The sequence below is a fragment of the Carcharhinus amblyrhynchos genome, chromosome 20, assembly GCF_965287045.1.
Source record: "Carcharhinus amblyrhynchos chromosome 20, sCarAmb.v2.hapA, whole genome shotgun sequence".
NCBI lineage: Eukaryota > Metazoa > Chordata > Chondrichthyes > Carcharhiniformes > Carcharhinidae > Carcharhinus > Carcharhinus amblyrhynchos.
In genome coordinates this window covers 30966578-30985789 of record NC_137343.1, presented here as the reverse complement: position 1 = coordinate 30985789, position 19212 = coordinate 30966578, and the positions used below count along the sequence as shown (strand labels likewise).

General features: G+C 40.9%; 1 protein-coding gene across 1 annotated transcript; it reads left to right on the top strand.

Annotated features, from left to right (window-relative positions):
• The first annotated feature begins 1528 nt into the window (after positions 1 to 1528).
• bri3bp (bri3 binding protein) lies at positions 1529 to 17428 on the top strand. Its single transcript, XM_080208360.1, has 3 exons — positions 1529 to 1801; positions 14107 to 14209; positions 15093 to 17428. Exons 1-3 carry the CDS (start codon positions 1598 to 1600, stop codon positions 15500 to 15502), a joined length of 717 nt encoding a protein of 238 aa, XP_080064486.1. The 5' UTR covers positions 1529 to 1597; the 3' UTR covers positions 15503 to 17428.
• Positions 17429 to 19212: the final 1784 nt, after the last annotated feature.

Below are 19212 nucleotides of genomic sequence, written 5' to 3'. Positions count from 1 at the left end.
AATTTTGTTTAGGCAAAGACACCAAGGCTATTAATTTATGTAAAGTGCATAAACAGGGTTAGGATACAGTCATTACGAATTGAATTATGAAACTGGGTTGACTGCTCTATTCACAACCTAAACAAAATGTTACAAATATTGCATACTGGAAACAAGACTCTTATTCCCAATTTAAGTGGAGTAATTTTATGTCTTATGTCACAAAATTATCATGTGAAGACGTCAATATCAATAGCAAAGAAAATATCAGACATGACAATTCCATCCTCTGGCCCATGTCTGGTTTGAGATTTGGGATGAAACGTCTTCGACCTGAAGCGTTAGCTTTTGATTTATTTATTATTGTCATATGTATTGGGATACAGTGAAAAGTATTGTTTCTTGTGAGCTATGCAGACAAAATGTACCATTCATAGAGTACATGGGAGAGAAGGAAAGGATAGGGTACAGAATATAGTGTTGCAGTTAGTTAAGTGAAATGAAAGGTCAGCTTAATATATGATAGGACCATTCAAAAGTCTGATAACAGCAGGCAAGAAGCTGCTTTTGATTCTGTTGGTACATGTTTTCAGACTCTTGTATCTTTTTTCCCAGCGGAAGAAGGTGGAGAAGAGTATGTTCAGGGTGCGTTGGGTCCTTGATTATACTGGCTGCTTTTCTAAGGCAGTGGGACCTGTACACAGAATCAATGGATAGGAAGTTGGTTGCATCATGGAGTTTGCTACACACAGATATCGCCTGAGCTGCTGAGTGTTTCTGGCATTTTCTGGTTAGTCCCCTATCATACATATAAAGGTAAAGTCGCCATAGCCCCACATGATCATAGGATCCTGATTGACCTCCTCTTTGAGGGGGAAGAGCTCACTGGAGGTGATGTAACCTGAGTTGAAGGGTCAGTTACGAGGGGACACAAGTTAAAAGTGAGCGGTGAGAGTTGAGGAAAAAAGTTTTTATCCAGAGGGTGATGACAGTCTGGAATGCACTGCCTGGGAGAGTGATGGAGGCAGGATGCCTCACATACTTTAAAGAGTACCTGGATGAGTACTTGGCATGCCATAACACTCAAAGCTATAGGCCAAGTGCTGACAAGTGGGATTAGGTAAGCATGTGAAGATGTCAATATTAACAGCAAAGAAAATATCAGACATGACAATTCCATCCTCTGGCCCATGTCTGGTTTGAGATTTGGGATGAAATGTTTTCTACCTGAAGCGTTAGCTTTTGATTTGATTTGATTTATTATTGGCACATGTATTGGGATACTTGGAAAAGAGGGCCTTTCATGTGTAGGTGCTGACGATGGATCGAAGGGCCTCTTCTGCACTGTTGTATTCCGTGAGAATCACCACACTTCGGTTGGTTGGGTGGGGGGCAAGGTTGATGAGTAACTGATACAGGAATTGAACCTGCACAGTTGGCATTGCTCTGCATCAGGAACCAGCCACCCACCTGAGCTGAAGCGGCAGAGGAAGGGACTCAGCAGTTGCTTTAATCTGGTGACGGGAAGCGTTTTGGGGTTGCACGGGCAGGTTGGTTCCGTTGGGCGGACTGCTTTCTGGGCTGCACCAAGCTCTGGGTCGGCCTGCATCTCTTGGTGATGGCGGCGCTCAGGGGCACGGCGCTGGTGGCAGCGGTGCTGCTGCTCCTACTGGCGGCCGGCTTTGTGCCGGTGGAGTCGGTGAAATCCCGCCGGCAGACCGGATACGAAAAGCAAAATAACTTTTTCAGGAGGGCGGCAAGCAGCTTCTACTGGAACCTGGCGGCCGTGTTCGGGGAGGAGAATGTGCAGGCGGTGCAAAAGGTAGCGTGGGGGCAATGAAGTGGTGGGGGGAGTGGGGGGGTGGGAAGTGGTGGGGGGAGTGGGGGGGTGGGGAGATATGGGGGGGGTGGGTGGCGTGGGGATATGTGGGTTGGATGGGGGGGTTGAAATGGGGGGGGTGGTGGATCGGGGGAGTGGATGGGTGGGGGGGTTGGCGGTGGCGTGGGGGGGGTTGGCGGTGGGGGTGGGGGGGGTTGGCGGTGGGGGTGGTGGCGGCGGCGGTGGACGGGGGGTGGTGGTGGTGGCGGCGGTGGTGGACGGGGGGGGGTGGCGGCGGGGGGGGATGGCGGCAGCGGTGGACGGGGTGTGGTGGCGGCGGCAGTGGACGGGGGGGTGGCGGCGGCGGCGGGTGGGGGGGTGGCGGCGGCGGACGGGGGGGCGGCGGCGGGTGGGGGGGTGGCGGGGGCGGGGGGGCGGCGGCGGCGGACGGGGGGGTGGGGGGGTGGCGGCGGACGGGGGCGTGGGGGGGTGGCGGCGGCGGCGGCGGACGGGGGGGTGGCGGCGGCGGACGGGGGGGTGGGGGGGTGGCGGCGGCGGACTGGGGGGTGGGGGGGGGTGGCGGCGGCGGACGGGGGGGTGGCGACGGCGGACGGGAAGGGTGGCGGCGGTGGATGGGGGGTTATACAAGGGGGTGGAGGGGGGCCTGGAGGATGGAGGAACAGAAGGCATATTGGGGCATTTTATTGTGTTAAATGTGTGATATGAATATGTTGATGTGTCACTGATCTCATGTTGAAATAATTTAAATATTTTGGGACTTAACATGACTATTGTTTGGTCAGGGGTGGGTTGGAAAACACAGCAAATGAGGGAATGACGTGATCTTGAGCAGCATGACTTGCCCTGCTCTCAAAATGCATCTTTTACACCAGTGAGTTTTAGTGATCTCTAATTGAAGTTGTCACTTCTGTACTCCAGTGTGAACAGTAGACTGCCTCCATTAAGAAATGGGTTGCACTAATTTGCATATTGGAGACATTGATTTTATTAGTGGGACTAACTGAAACAGCCTAGAAGGCAAATAATTAATTGCTCTGTTTATTCAGTACCTGAAGTTGAATTTGTATAATTGTGCTTTGTTGATTTCAATGTTGATAATACAGAGAGTTACAGCATGTCTTCTAATTAAATATTTAACAGTTAGCTTTTCTGGGACTGAATTCACCATTATTTCAATGTATTGTGTTTGAAACCAATCCGCATACTGTACTTGAAATATTAATGTCTGCCTGGGCAAATGCTGTCTAATACTTTGCAAGTGATTCTCCTGGATAGCAACTATTCATCTTTTAAGTGGCTTTATCACATAGCGATTTTTATGCAGAATATATGGGGAAAGGCCACTTGCTTTGTTTCCTCATCCCATCCTTCACCATCTAATACTATCAGTATAACCCTCTATTCCCTTCTCTCTTATGTTTATCAAGCCTTCCCTGAAATGCACTTTATACTGTTGACCCAACTTTCACTTTCTCACCACTTTGCTCTTGAGATGAAGTTTTCCCTAAGTTCCTATTTTCTGTAATGATGATGTTTATCTTAGATTATTGATCTCTGATTTTACACTTCCCTATCTGGAAGCACACTCTGTGGTTTTGAAGAGTGCATATTTGTAAAAATCTCTATGTCACCTCTCAATCAAGTGAAGAGAGACCCAACCTATTCATCCTTCTCTTTCCTTCATTGAAAAAAGCAAGGTTACATCATATCATCCTTGTGGAACTCTTAATTGTACAGTGGCCTCCCAAGTATGATTTAACCAACATTTGGTAGATTTGCATACATTCTGTACTTAATTTTGTCCCTTGTGAAATAAACCCCAGAATTTACTTATTAACTTGTGTTGCTATATTTGTACTCGCAGATCCCATTGTTCCTGCACCCCATTTAGATTATTTTCCAAGTAATATTATGAGACCTCATTGTTCCTGCTAAAATGTAATACCTCTCCCTTGCATATTGATATTAATATGTCAATTATGTGCCCCATTCTGCAAGTTTATTCAGGTTGTCTTGTATTTTGTTAGCGTTCCTCAGTATTCACTGTACCTCCTAACTTGGTGTTGTTTGCAAATTTAGAAGGTGTTTTTTGATTCTGAAGTCTAAATAACACGTGGTCAGCATTGTGGTGTTGTGGTTAGCACTGCTGCCTCACAGCACCAGAGACCCAGGTTCAATTTTGGCCTCTGGTGACTGTCCAAGTGGAGTTTGCACCTTCTCATGTCTGCGTGGGTTTCCTCCCACACTCCGAAGCTGTGTGGGTTAGGTTGGTTGGCCATGCTAAATTGGTATCAGGGTGATTAGCAGGACTTGGGTGGGATTGTTGTTGGTGCAGGCTTGATGGGCTTTCTATACTGTAGTGATTTTATGATTCTAGTTAATCTAAATTTTGATTGGCAGTGGTTCTAGCACTCATCTTTGACAGGCTCCTATTTTTCACCTTCTGTCACTCTGAATAGCTACCCTTCTATTTTCTATTTCCTGTCTTGTAGCCACCTTCTGCTACTCGTCCCCGGACTCTGCGTGTTCTGTTGTTATTTATTAGCACAGTACGTAGTACCTCAGACTGCTATCCCCAGCAGCCCTTTTGAGATTTGAAATAGGGCAGATTTGTCACAGACCATGCCTGTATGTTACAATATTCTTCTAAACTGTTGCTGCAAACCAGTTACTATTGGGAAAATTTATTTATGCATAAATTGAAATAATCTGTAGAACACTGAGTGGAAGAACATTTTTCACTTTGTATTGAGAGTCCTTGGAATTCTCTACACCAGAGGGCTGCAGAAGCTCAGTCATTGAGAATGTTTCAGCAACAATTGGTATTTGAAAATCTGTCAGTGACGTAAAGGAATATGGGGATGGTGGGGGGAAAAATTATTGAAGAGGATGATTTGTTACGATCGTATTAAGTGGCAGAAGCCTGCTTGATGGGCTGAATAATCTAATCCTGCTCTTGTGATCATACAGAAGTAGCCCTTGTGCTTCATGCGGTAATACAAGTGGTACAAGTTGCTTTTCCAGGCATCACTGAATTGAGAGGGGCTACCATATCCCTTTTTCTTTTACAGGGATGGAAAATTTGCACCTTTTTACAGAATTCCACACTTAATGTTTTACTAACCTCTGCCTCCTTTGCTTTGCTTTGCATGTGCATAATCCAGTGAGGTCATGTTCTGGTTTTGGCGTTTGTTTTATCCTGCTTCACTTGCACTAATTGCATTAAACATTGAATGTTGAAATGCTGAGATCATTTTAGCAATTATATACACATGCATAGGTCTGCAATCTTGATGGTAATTGAAGATTAAGGTGATAAAGGGAAAGGTAATGTTTCTACACACTGGATTTAATAATTCTATCCTTTTAAGTGGCCTCAAAGCATTTACATTTCACTAAGGAACAGAAGTGCTATAATTTTTTGGTTGCTCTTGCTGCAGTGAGTTTGCCACTTTGTGTTTATAATGTATATATGATTCCGTATCACAAAACAAAATTCAGCTTTTTTTTGTCTTCACCTACTCTCATCCCTGTTTTTAAGACAAATCATTGGGTACAGGCTGTAACACATAAGGAATATAGGAACAGGAGTAGGCCATTCAGCCTCTCAAGCCCAGTCTGCCATTCAATAGAATCATGGCTGATCTCTGGCCATGTACCTGTCCCTATGCCCATATTCCTTGATACTCCTGCTCAGTAAAAATTTGTCTATCTCAGACTTAAACCTAACAATTGAACCAGCATCCACCACAGTTTGAGGAAGAGAGTTCCAAACCTCTACCACTCTGTCCGTGTAGAAGTGTTTCCTAACATCTCTCCTGAATGGTTTGGCCCTAATTTTTAGATTATGGCCCCTGGTTCTACAGCTTTCAATTCCTTATCCACCCTGGCCTTCACTGAAAATAGTTTGTAGATTTCTATCAGATCACCCCTCAACCATCTGAATTTGAGAAAGTAAAAGTCTAATTTGTCTAATCTCCTCTTGTAACTTAACCCGTGAAGTCCAGGTTTCATTCTTGTAAACCTGTGTCGAACTCCCTCCAGGGCCAAAACATCCTTCCTAAGGTATCGTGCTCATACCTGCTCACAGTACTAAGTGGGGTCTAACTAGGGTTTTGCACAACGTCTGCATCCCTAAACTTCAGCCCTTTAGATATGAAGGCCAGCATTCTGTTGGCCGCCTTGACTATATTTTGCATCTGTTTGTGGCGTTTTAAGGAGCTATGCACCTGAACCCCCAATTCTCATTGGACAGCTGCTGAATTTAACTTCACGCCTTCGAAAAAGTACCCTGATCTATTTTTTGATCCAAAATGAATAACCTCATACTTGTTTATATTAAAATCCATTTGTAGTAGTTGTACTTTTATGCTGCCCAATTTGTGTCGTCTACAAATTTGGATATTTGACTTTCTATGCCAATATGTAAGTCGTTAATGAATATTGTAAATAATTGAAGCCCCAAGACAGATCCCTGTGGGACTTCACTAATCATATCCTCCCAATCCGAGTACTTACTCATTAGTACAACTCTCTCTCCTATCCGTGTCAGCAATCTGCCTCCAATTCCATGGGCTTCCAGCTTAGCTGACAATCTCGTGTAGGATCTTATCAAAAGCTTTCTGGAAGTCTATATAAATGACATCCATCAATGTGCCTCTGTCCACAGTATTTCTCACCTTTTCAAAGAATTCTGAGGTTTGTCAGGCATAGCCTACCCTTCATGTACCCATGCTGACTCTCCCCGATAAACTGAAATTTCTTGAGGTGATCAACTATCCTATCCTTGATTGATGAATCCAATAATTTCCCCACCACCATATTAAGCTAATTGGTCTTTAGACTGGGACTATACTCATTAGAATTTATGAGGGGGGAATCTTAGAGAAACATATAAATTATGAAGGGAGAGGTTGTTTGTGCTGGCGGGTGAAACTAGTTGAGGAGGAACTTCTTCACCCAAAGGGTTGTGAATTTTGGAAATTCTCTGCCCAGTTAAGCAGTTGAGGCTACCTCATTAGGTGTTTTCAAGGCAGAGATAGATTTTTGAACTGTAAAGGAATTAATGGTTATAGTGAGCAGGCGGGTAAGTGGAGCTGAGTCCATGAAAAGATCAGCCATAATCTTATTGAAAGGCGCAGCAAGCTCAGGGGGCCAGATGGCCTACTCCTCCTAGTTCTTATGTTTTTATCTAATTCCCTGGTTTCCCTCTGTCACCCTTTTTAAAGAGCAGAGTGATATGAACCAATTTTCAGTCCAGGGGTCCAATTCCTGAATCTAGGAAACTCTGAAAGATTATGATTACGACTCTGGCAATTTGTTCTCCTACCTCCTTTAACATGTGTGGATGGAAACCATTAGGTTCTGGGGATTTGTCACTCCTCCCTTCTGTTAGTTTTCTCATTATTGATGATTCACTTAAGCTAATTCTATTTAGACCCTGTCTCTGATTCTCTGTTAGTTTCCTTGGGACTTTCAGCAAGATATCCTCCCGTTTCTATGAAAGAAAATACTCGTTTAGCAAGTCTGCCATGTTCCCATGGTCATTGACGACGTTCCCACTCTCAGTCTTCAGAGGGCCAGTAGTGCTTTTAACCAGTTGCTTCCCCCTTGAACTATAAAATCTCCTCATTGTCATTTATGTTCCTTGCATGTATCCTTTTTGCTGCTCTTTGCGGCCCTTTGATTTTTGTATTTGTCCCATTTTGTGAAATCGGGAAGGATTATGTTGGAGAAATTTGATTTGCTTGCATGGTTTCTTTTCCATTCATGTTACACTTTAGTTTTAAAAAATCTTCTTGAGTTATCTCCACAATTTTCACAACTTGTGTTTGAACTTTAAGCTATATGCAAAATTTGTTTACAATTTATCCAAATGTTATAATTATGAACACTTCTACCATCCCCTCAGTCTTACCTTTTTAAGACAGGGTGACTCATTGTAGTCAGTCACTTTTATTGTAAGTTGTGGGCTTGTATAGGTTATAGAAAGTGGCGGAGTGAAACCTTGAAGGGTTTAAATGTGAGATTGGAAATTTTAAATGTGAGGTGCTGTGGGGACCAAAATCTTGCAAGTTGGCGAGGACAGGGATGAGGAGTAAGTGGGGCTTAGTGCAGGATAAGATTCAAGTCAACTGTATTTGAACTGAGATTCGTGGAATATGCAAGACAGGTCAGTAGACGAGAGTATCGGAATAGTCTGGTCTGGAGGTATGTAAGTATGGATGATTATTTTAGATGGGTAATGTCAATAGGCACACTTTTACAACTGAGTTATTATGGAGTTGGAAACTGTTTCAGTTGCTGTTTGTGAATGACTTGGTTCAGCCTGAGACAGTGATGAGGGTCAAGGATGAAATTGCTCATCCTAGTTCTATGGGTGGTGAGAAAGCTTGCCTGAGACTGAGTCATGTGAGGAATAATTGAGGACTCTAGGTCTTGGAGCTTAGAAGGATGAGGGGGGATCTTTTTGAAATTTATAAGATACTGCGAAGTCTAGATAGAGTGGATGTGGAGAGAATGTTTCCACTAATAGGAAAAATGAGAACCAGAGAGCATAACACCAGGCTTAAGGGACGATCCTTTAAAACATAGATAAGGAGGAATTTCTTCAGCCAGAGAGTGGTGAATTTGTGGAGTCTTTGCCACAGAAGGCTGTGGAGGCCAGGTCATTGAGCCTCTTTAAGAGAGGTTGGTTCTTGATTAATAAGGGGATTATGGGGAAGAGGCAGGAGAATGGGGATGAGAAAAATATCAACCGTGATTGAATGGCAGAGTAGACTCGATGGGCTGAGTGGACTAATTCTGCTCCTATGTCTTAAGATCTTATGGATGTCAGATAAGCAGTACAACAACATAGAGGCAGTGAAGGGCTGAAATTGGTGGTAGATGTGCAACTGAATGTGGTCCATGTGTGGAAGTTGATTGCATACGCACAGTTGATGTCATTAAGTGGCAATATGGCAAGGAAAAGGCAGTGGCCACAGATGGCATGAAGGACATCCAAGAGTAACTGTATAGGATTGGGGATAGAAGTTGGATTGTTGGAGATGCAGATACAATGGAGGTGAGTGGAATCGAATGGTAGTCTCGCTGAACTCTGTTGCAGATCCATGGTGTCATTGGTGGAGCAAACTCGAGGAGCTAAATGCTCTATTCCTTCAGTTCCTATGAACTGGACAGCATTTGAAGTTCTGTAGGAAGATGGTGTGGTTGATTTAGCCATAAGCTCAGGAGGATCACAGTCACAGAGAATATGTGTCTTTAGCTTTTGGTGGGCTTTCTGTGCAGGAGGAGTGCATGTCAATGCAAGGGGTGCATTTCAACTATAAGGCTGGTTAATGATCCAACCTGGAATGTTAACTTGTTTCTCTCTGAGCTGCTGATACTTTTGCTTTGTATTTCTATTTATCGAAACTCATGCGTACCATTTTATTTGATTTATAGCTCCTTTGCCTTTTTCGTTTCATTTCCAGTGAACCTTTGCTATGAACATTGCGTATAAACTTTAGTTGCATTTTTGTCCCAAGTATCCAAATTCCAAGAACCATTTTCACCATGTTGGAACATACTGAGCATATTCAACAAATCTTGAGAAAGGGCAGAGTATGCCCTTGATGATGATGGAAATGTATGCTGCTGATATTTGTGCCTTGAGTCCTGTCTTTTTTTTTGATGTTCAACTCTTTCCTTTCTTTTGCAAGGTAATTTTTTTCTTCACGTAATTGAAATCAGTTGATTTGATTTGTGTGAATGTGTTGCTGAAATATTTGTAATTATTTAAAAATGCAGTTCCTTGTTAATTAACTTCCTTTTTTATTTTGAAAATCCTGATCTTTGAATTGGTGACTTCTAATATTTGTCCTACCTGCATGAGAGAGAAGTTTGTTTCTATTATAACTTCTCATCATGAAAACCTGCCTTAGGTCACCTCTTGATCTACTCTGTCCCGAAGGGAATAGTTTGAACCTTTTCAACCTCTCCATCCCACCTGATAAAACACCTCTGTTCCATTTCCAAGTGCTTTACATCAGTACTGAAGTGTGATGCCTGGAATTATCCTTAATACTCCAACTGAGGCCTAATCAGTGATTATACATTCTAAAATGATCTCATTGCTTTTATGTCCTATTCCCAAGAACCCATTTTTTGTTTAACTTTATCAACTTATCTTGCCACCTTGAAGGATTTGTGCGCACGTGCACCAAGGTGTTTCTGCTCACCTAGACTTTTCAAAAATATACCATTTAAAGTGTACTGCCTTTCCATATTAGTGGTCAGAGTTTATCACTCCTTCACTTGCATTCCTTCTGTGATGCTCCTCCTGTTTATCATCCTATCTGAGATTTTGCAAATATCTTTATCACTGTATCGTTCATGAACTTTAAATTGCTGCTCCCTATGTGTGTTTTTTATAAAATCTGAAAAGAATAGTGGATGCAAAATTGGCCCTTAGGGTAATAACCCTGGAACAACTTCCCAGTTCAAAGCAAGATAGACCATTTAGTGATCAAAAAAGGTCATCCAATCTTCTCTCTTGCCTCAAGAATTCAGTCAAGTTGGTCAAAAGCTATTTTGCTTTAACAAATCCATGTTGCCTCTCTTTGATTAACCCACACCCTTTGAAATGCATGTTTTTGCCCCTGATAATGGTTCATTGTGCTCCCATCACCATTGCACTGAATGACCTGCAGTTTTCTGGTTTATTGTAAGGACATAGGATAAAGGAACATGAGTAGGCTGTTTGTCTTCTTGAGCCTATTTCTTCACTCGATAAGCTCATGGCTAGTTTGATTGTGGACTCACCCCACTTTCCTGTCTCCTAACACATAACCCTTGATTTCCATGTCTATCAAAAATCTAATTCTGTCTTGAGTGAATTAATTCACCCTGCCTTTACTGCTTTCTGGGGAAGATCATTCTACAGACTCACAACTCACTGGGTGGTGTGGAGGAATTCCCTTCATCTCAGTCTTAGTCTTATTCTTAAACTGTAACTCTTAGTTCTCGTTTCCCCCAGAAGAGGAAACATTTTGCATCTGCCCTATCAAGTCCCTCTTCCCTTTCTTGAATATTGATTTAAACATTAGTTTATTGGAATAAAATTGGCTTTTGACTTAATGTGATCACTTTGACTCTTGTGTGCAAAATAGGAGCATGAAGTTGTGCAGTACAAGTGGCGCGTAGGCCTGAGAATTCTGCAGTAGGACCCTACCTGACATTTAGGGTTATGTGGCTCGAGATCATGTTGCAACCCTGTTTCAAATATGGCCCTGAGCTGAATTCCAGGGTAATTGACTGCTATTAACATCGTGGCAGTACTTAGCTCTGTAACACTGAGGAGCCCAAATAAAGCCAAAATTGTTTGGCAGTGGCGTAATCCAATAGCTCATGTCACACCAGTCTATCATTATGTACAGCAAAACCTTCAAACCTCTAGACTTGGGCCGATAAACGGCAGTTTTCACATCATGAGTGGCAGGCACTGACCTCTAATAAGGGCCTAATTGTTTCCCCATGATATTTAATGGCATTACCATTGCTGAATCCCATACCATTCACATCCTGGAAGTGCGTCACCATTGACCAGAAAATCAATCCCATGAATCCTATGGCTAATAGAGCTGATAGAAGCTGGGTATTCTACAACAAGAGGTTCATCTCCTGATTTCCAAAGCCTCTACTAGATGCAGTCAACAAGTGATGAACATTCTCTACTTGCACAACAATATATGTGAAGGTCAACGGGTTTCAGGGATGTTTGTCATTCCATCCATTCTCTGTGCCATCAGTATATCATGGCTGTGGCGTGTATTATTTATAGAAGCCATGGCAAGTCACAAAGGTGGCTAAGATGTATACCTGTGGGTTCTACTATCTGTAAAGGTGAGGGCAGCAGATGCATGGAATCAACATCATATCCAAATCATAAATTATCCCAGTTTAAAAATGTATCTCTGTTCCTTTATTGTTACTAGGCCAAAAATTTACTGAACAGCATTGTAAGAATATTTTCATGAAGTTCAAGAAAGCTTTTCTGGAGCAAGTAAGGATGGGCAGTAAATGCTGATGTTCCCAGTGATGCCAACGTACTGCAAGTAAATATATACAAAGGTCATTTTTTAAAAAAAAAGTGCTGTGTAGCATAGGATATAGAGGACCAAAATGGGCCAATTGGCCCATCTGGTCCATGTCAGTGTTTATGCTCCACCTGAGTCTCCTCATTGCATTTTTCCATAGCTAGTTCTTTTAGCACTGCCCTCCATTTGCTTCTCCCTCATGTTTATCTACCCTCCCCTTAAATACTATTACCTTTAAACATTCCCTGTGGTAGCGCGTTCCATAACCTGAGCAGCTATGTGTTAGTAGGATGAAACTTTTTTTTAAATTGTTCTGATGTACTGAATATCAGACTTCAAAATGAGACCATGCAAGTAGTTTAGGAAATCTGCTCTGTGTGGCATTATTTACACAATGTCAGGAAACAGAGATAGTATTAAGTAATCTATATTTGTATTTGTGGGCATTAGAAATAATTTTGTGGTTCTGCACTTGAAAAGGTTAATTACTTCAGTTTGGTCAATTACTTCAGTTAATTATTTCAGCATCTATGACAGGGTTTAAGAAAACAGACAAGTTTTAAATAAAGTTATGCTAACTCTAAATGGAGTTGATACTTAGCAACCAAGGTACTACCTTAAAGATTAAAAAATTACTCTTGAATTTAGTTTTAAGCTGGACAGGACCAGGGAGCGGATTATCCAGAAGAAACAAAAAAGCCCAGAAACCAAAGCGTTGGAGTTGGGGCAGAAAGTATGTCTCGGGGACAGTTAAGTTAAATGAACAGAGAACAAGAAGTTCAACAAGGTCCTGTTGGGTGAAGTTAAAGTAAAACACGGAGTAACTGCTCTGATTTAAAGAGACAGCTTAATGAATCAGATTTAAAGTGAGAAGTCAAGCATCAAATGTAAGTCAAAGTTTTGGTGGCATCTTAATATAGGCTGAGAAGCGATAGTGTTCTGATGGCATGGCTCAAGCTGGAGGATTACAGAGAGGAGACATTCAAATCCTGAAAGTGGATCCTTGGTGAAGGCATTAGGGAGAAAATTCTAAGGCACATTTTTTTCGAGTGGAATTTGGAAACACTTGTGTGGAAGTCAGATTCCAGTGAGACCAGTTGGCTCATAGTGTGATCGGCATTTCGGGTGGGGGGGGGCTTTATGATACTGTGCCTTTAAAAAATGTTATCATGTTTCTTTTGAGAGGTGTGTTTCAAAATTCAGCTGTTTTACTACAAGGTGTCGATTTATCTGGGGAAAACGTGCAGTTCCATGTTGAGAATGCAGGATAATTACTGATTGAAGCTAGGGATGTGTTTGTCTAAATGGAGTGAATGCATATGTGTTTACTTAGGTTTCCCTTGAGATCAGAGTAAAAATTTGGATTAGGTTGATGGACAGAGCTAAGCTTGCAAGAGAGTCGGCGTTTTAAAACCATCAGTACCTGCTTGGTTCTGAAAAAAACAGAGGTGTCTTTCTGCCTCTTCATTCCATGTCGCTAAAAAGTTATGGCTTATTGAGCCAGGTTTGCATTCTGAGACCTGACTGTCCAGGAGTAACATCTGCTCGAATTGTAACACCAAAGACTGTCTTGTAGTGCATGCAGAGCTTGCTTGCCTTATTTTCATAAGATGACTTATTTTTCTCTTGGTGAAAAGCATCATCTAGTGGTTATGATTTGCATGACTGCAGGAGAAGCTGCAATTGTGTGCTCTGTACCCTAAGGTTAATGGCTTAGCTTTACTAAATTTTGAAGCTCTATTAAATGAAATGTTAAATTAACAATTCTGCATTGATATTTGATTTTGGTTGGACATGTTATAAAGTAGCATATCTCTGTCTTTTGAAGAGGAGAAATAATGGAAGGGAAGGAGAGATGAGAAGCCCATTTTCCAATGACGCCTGTCTGGATTTCTTGCTTTAGAAATAAAATTGACAGCTATGCTCCAGCTATCAAGACTATATTAAATTAAAATTTAGAACTGACATGAGAAATTTCTTTTGCTTGGAGGCTTGTGAATCTTTGGGGTTCTGTTGCCCAGAGGACTGTGACTGTTCAAGACTGAGATATTGATTTTGGACTGTGTAAGAATCAAGGGATATTGGGAATGGGGGGAAAGTGGCACTGAGGTCAGCCATAATAATCTTAACCTGGCTTGAGGAGCCATGTGGCTTCCTGTTTTAGTGTTTAGTTAAAATTCATTAAGTAATGAGAATTTTTGTTTTTAGTTTTTCTCCAGGATCACTGAGCAGTTTGTGTTTGGCATGGATGTGTTGGTGGACACAGTATGGAAAATATGGACAGACCTCCTGGATATTCTTGGGATTGATGGTAAAAGTATTTTCATATATGCTGATTTTTAAAGGAGAATATTGGAGCAAAGAAGCATTTCAATGTGAAGTGTTTGGGCCTTTATGCTTTTTGCTTTTAACTGCTTGCTTCACTGTTGTCAAAGATCTGCATTTTAGGAATAATTCTGTGTGTGAAATAGTTCTTTAGCCACCACATGGGTGTTAGAAGAAAATCTGCACTTCCCTAAATTTGTGATGTTATTAGTGGACAGCCATGGTCTTTGTACATTTTCTTTTCTATGGTCTATGATTATCAGCCGGGGGGTGGGGAGGGGGGGCGGGGCGCGGTTTCACCATCCAACTCTTCTATGGTTAGGAATAGTTTAGACTACGGCGTCTAACAGCTTTCAGCTAGCGGGCTTGCATTGTGTACAGGGAGATTCGAGAGGAAAATGAGGAATGTATTTTTGTAGGGTATCTAGAATGGGTCATTTTGCCCCAGATTGCAATTTGTTTGAAAATTCAAAGCTGCCATTTGCCACTTGAAAGTGTGGTTATAGCAGCTCAGCAGTTTTTGAAATTGCTGTAATTACTTGGGTTTGCCACTTTAGAGCAGTAGAATTAAAAATCAGGCCAATTTAGCAGCAGTATGTCACAACTATGCTCTTGGCGCATCTTAAAAATAAGCCAAATCCCATTATTCTGTGTAATGCTCTCTAACAGGAGCCAATGGTGGATATCTGCCTGAGGTTGAAATGCACTTTATTCAGAGTCTGGGAGCTAATGTTTGGCTTGAAAGCTGAACAATTTCTTGTTTCATTCCTGCAAAAAGCATATCCCTACAGTGACTAACTAATTAAATTTATCTGTGTTGACTTTGTTATGACAAGTAAATTTTAATTATCCATTATTATGTCTTGCAGGATCAAACCTGAACCAATATCTGAACCCATCAACAGCTGTAAATCACCCAACTCAAGTTCTTCTATTAATAGTCGCTGTGCTTATAGCTTATTGTTCTTTGACAATGTTTCTGGGACTTATATTTTATACATTACGCACAATGTTTGGCTGCTTTTTCTGGATCGCTCGAATTGTCTTTTATGCCCTCGCTTGCCTATACATTCTGCAGAAATCTGAAGGTGACCCTGAAGGAGCTGTGCTCCCACTTTGTTTTGTAGTTTTGGCCTACGTTATTACCGGTCCAGGCTTTTATACAAGGAGGAATGTTAGTCATGTAGAGGAAAAGCTTGATCATCTTGATGGCCAAATCAGGCTTATGAACATTCGTCTCAATAGGGTATTGGAAAAACTCGACCAAAACACAGCTTAGTGTTGGGAGGAATGCTACTGTTCATCACCAGCACTGTTTAACGGATAGAGAAGCACTTGATTAACAAGTGTGAGTAACGCATATTTAAGGATTTGTGTTCCTAAATTTTTCCCCTAATCATTTAACCACTTTTTATTTTTATACTTGCCTACTTTGTATTCATCAATCATACTATAACTGGGAATAGTTTTTGTCCTTTTTAATTCCCTTTGTTTTGCCTTAAATATGTTTGGTCAAGTGTTCATTCCAGCACAAGCCGAATCTGTTTCACTACGTTAAGATGCCAAACAAAGGAATGTTTTTGTTCTCAAATTTTATCTTATTGGAAGACAGAATATATTTGTGCTCGCTAATTATGCACTTTTGTGACTGTGTTGTTAGTACACTGAATAAGAAGGATAGTTCTATTTTTGCCTTTAGTATAGTTTGTGAAACAATCGAGGGTAAGTTCTAAATTATACACTATACACCAGTTTCCCCTCTGTCCCTTTCAGTGTTGCAATGTTATTGGACTCCAAATTACATAAGAATCAATTTGTGTTGGTGTTCTATATGCAGAGTGCTGTAGTGAAATAAAAAGATTTATATTTATTGTGCACCCCCATTTGGTGTTTTCCACCACCCCCCACTTTATTTTGTGGGTGCATTTCATGTGAAGACAAGTACAGTATAGAAATGTGTATGTGTAAATCTGTTGCAAACTGCAGATTTTGCCAATGGTTTGTAGACCATGGATCTTTAATATGGCATGTTTGTAAATGTAATGAAGTAATCCATTATGAGGTTATTTGTATATAGTTTAATTATGGCATGTGATGTTGAGCCTAATTAATTAAGAAAAACCCTGCAAAATAAATGTGAAAATATGGTCCAATCTACCAGTCTCTTAATCACTGAAAGATTTTGTCCCACCTTCAGTTTCTAATAGAGCTCAACAAAAGTATTAGCTAACCTATTTGTAACATTGCCCCCACAAATTTATGTTTCTATGATTCCCCTTTCTGAAAGGTGATCTTTTGAATTGCACAAGGTAGATTTTAGTATGAAAATATTACACTTGAGTGGGTTACACTATTTATAAGAATGATATTGTGAATGAATGAGGGTAGTTCAGTGAGTCTTGGAACTGATGGATCCAATCAGTTGATTTTGTAATGAAGTCTCTCGGCTCTCTCTGTTTGACCCGATCATATAAGAAAACAATGAGACTGGGATTTTTAAATGATTGAACTATTGCAGCTCTACAATCAATGCCATGTGGAACTCCACTACTATAAAGTACCAACAAATTGTGTTCATTTACTGTGGTTCCCGATGATGTGCCTTTGGGAGTATATGATGCTATATGTGACTACCTTGTTTGGAAATGAACACTGAAAGGAAAATAAAAGTTAAAAATGTTTGTTCACTCAGACCGTGCTTTTGATTTCTCCACCCTAGGAAAAGTGTAAAATAATGGGAATTCTCGATTGACAGAGTAAACGTATTAGATTATATTGTATATTTGAAATGATTTAAATTGTGCTGATAATTATGCCTGAGCTCGTTTTGATCAAATTTACAGTGCAACTGATGGATTGCAATAATTATAAAAATTTAAGATTTAAAAGTACTTAATTTCTGCTGACTTTGAGTATTTCTGTGTTAGTACATTGTGATCACACTAGTTTTCACCTTTTGATGTTAATAAGCAGAATTATTTTTGTTACACATTTTTTAAATATTACAAAATGCACTTAACTTATTTTACTGCTTTTTTTTGATATCTCCAAATTCACATTAAGTAATATTATGCATTTTGGTAATTTTGTTCTATTTGGATTCTGTGTTCAATCTCCAAATGTAAGTTTTAACTAAGAAACGGATAGTAGAATTTGTTAAGCACAATGTTATTGTGTATGTTAATAAAGGTGAAATCGTGCAATACTAATTAGCATCTGGGTTTTTAAAAAAAATCCATTTATAAGTTGTGCTGCTCCAACAATACAAACTTGACACCATCATTTTGAGAATGAATTCCCTCCACCATGAACTGACTGTAGCACTTGCAACAACTTGCCAAGGCTTCTTCAGCACTTTTTAAAAAAAAAACTTGTGACTGCTACCACCTAGAATGACAAGGACAGCAGGTACACAGAAATATCACTACCTTAAGTTTCTCTTCAAGTCACACAACATCACCGCTTCTTCCATTGGGTCAAAATCTAAGAACTCCATACTTGACAGCATTATGAAAGTATCTGCCCCATGCAGGGTATCGCAATTCAAGAAAGCAGCTCACTACCATCTTTGGAAGGGTAATGGGGGATGGGCAATAAACACTGTCTTGTCCACTTATAAATGCTCTTAACATTTATAATTGTGTAATAGCATGACTTCGATGGGAGTATTTGCTTTGAGTCAGAGGGTAGTGAGGTTGAATCCCAGGTGAGGAAAATTAAAGTATTTAGCAGAAGGATTAGAGGACAGTTGTGGATTATATTTTCGCTCAGTTTAATGGAGATCTTGGAGCTCATCAGAAGGTAGAAACCCTCACTGCAGTTTAAAAAGGAAACACTTGTTGAAGACATTAAAGTACATATCCAAGTTACAGACCAAGAGCTGGAAACTAGGTTATAGCTGGATAACCCTTTCAGCTAACAGAAGCATAATGGGATCAAATGGTCAGCTTCTGTACTGTTTGTTTCACAACCCTGTTAGGCAACATGTTCCAGGTGACTCCCCCTCCCCTTCCTCATCCACTAGATTAAAAAAAAATTTCTACTGTCCTTTCAATCCTTCTGCTGATTATGTTTTAGATTTTTGTTCTGGCAACATCCTCATAGATGTCTGTACTCTATAGTGCAATCACTTTTTCTCCATAATAACGTGAGCAGAACTGCAGACAGTACAATATATAAGCTCCCTATTAATTCTATATGCCTCAGCTATTAAAACTTGCCTTGTTGAACACCTACATGCTGCGCTACCTTCAGGGACCTGTGGGCATGCACTACTCCTCAATACCCTACCATTGTATATTCCCTTGCTTTGTTTGCTTTCCCCAAATGCATTATAGAATCATGGTGTAGAAAGGGGTTATTCGGCCCATTGCGTCTGCACCAGCCACAATCCCACCCTAGCTCTATCCCCATAACTCCATGCTTTTACCCTAGCTAGTCCCCCTGACATTGACGGGCAATTTTAGCATAACCAATCCACCTAACCCATACATCTTTGGAGTGTGGGAGGAAACCCATGCAGACACATCTAGAATGTGCAACTTCATAGACAGTGAACCAAGCCAGGAATTGAACTTGGGTCCCTGGTGCTGTGAGGCAGCAGTGCTAACCACTGTGCCACCGTTCTGCCCTTTATCTTGCATTTGTCTAAAGGGATTTCTGTTTACTGCTTTCCTGATTAGTCAATTGATGGCTTCCTAAAGGCCACAGCTTACTTTCCCATTATAAGCTACTCAAGCAATATAGGTATCATCTGCAATGATACCATTTACTCATGGTATTACTCTTCTTACTCATGCCTCTATATTTAAATCTGAATCATTGACAAGAAGTAAGGGATCAAATGAACGATTTGGATGAGAATGTATATGTCATGATCTGTAGGTGGTGTTAAAGACAGTGAGAAAGGTTATCAAAAATTGCAGCAGGATCTTGATCAGCTGGGGAAATTGACCGAGAAATGGCAATTGGCATTCAATACAGCAAATG

Coding starts and splice junctions, on each gene's coding strand:
- bri3bp (XM_080208360.1), top strand. CDS start 1,598: ATGGCGGCGCTCAGGGGCACGGCGCTGGTGGCAGCGGTGCTGCTGCTC. Junction 1,802..14,106: donor ATGTGCAGGCGGTGCAAAAG/GTAGCGTGGGGG, acceptor TTTTGTTTTTAG/TTTTTCTCCAGGATCACTGA. Junction 14,210..15,092: donor GGATATTCTTGGGATTGATG/GTAAAAGTATTT, acceptor TATGTCTTGCAG/GATCAAACCTGAACCAATAT.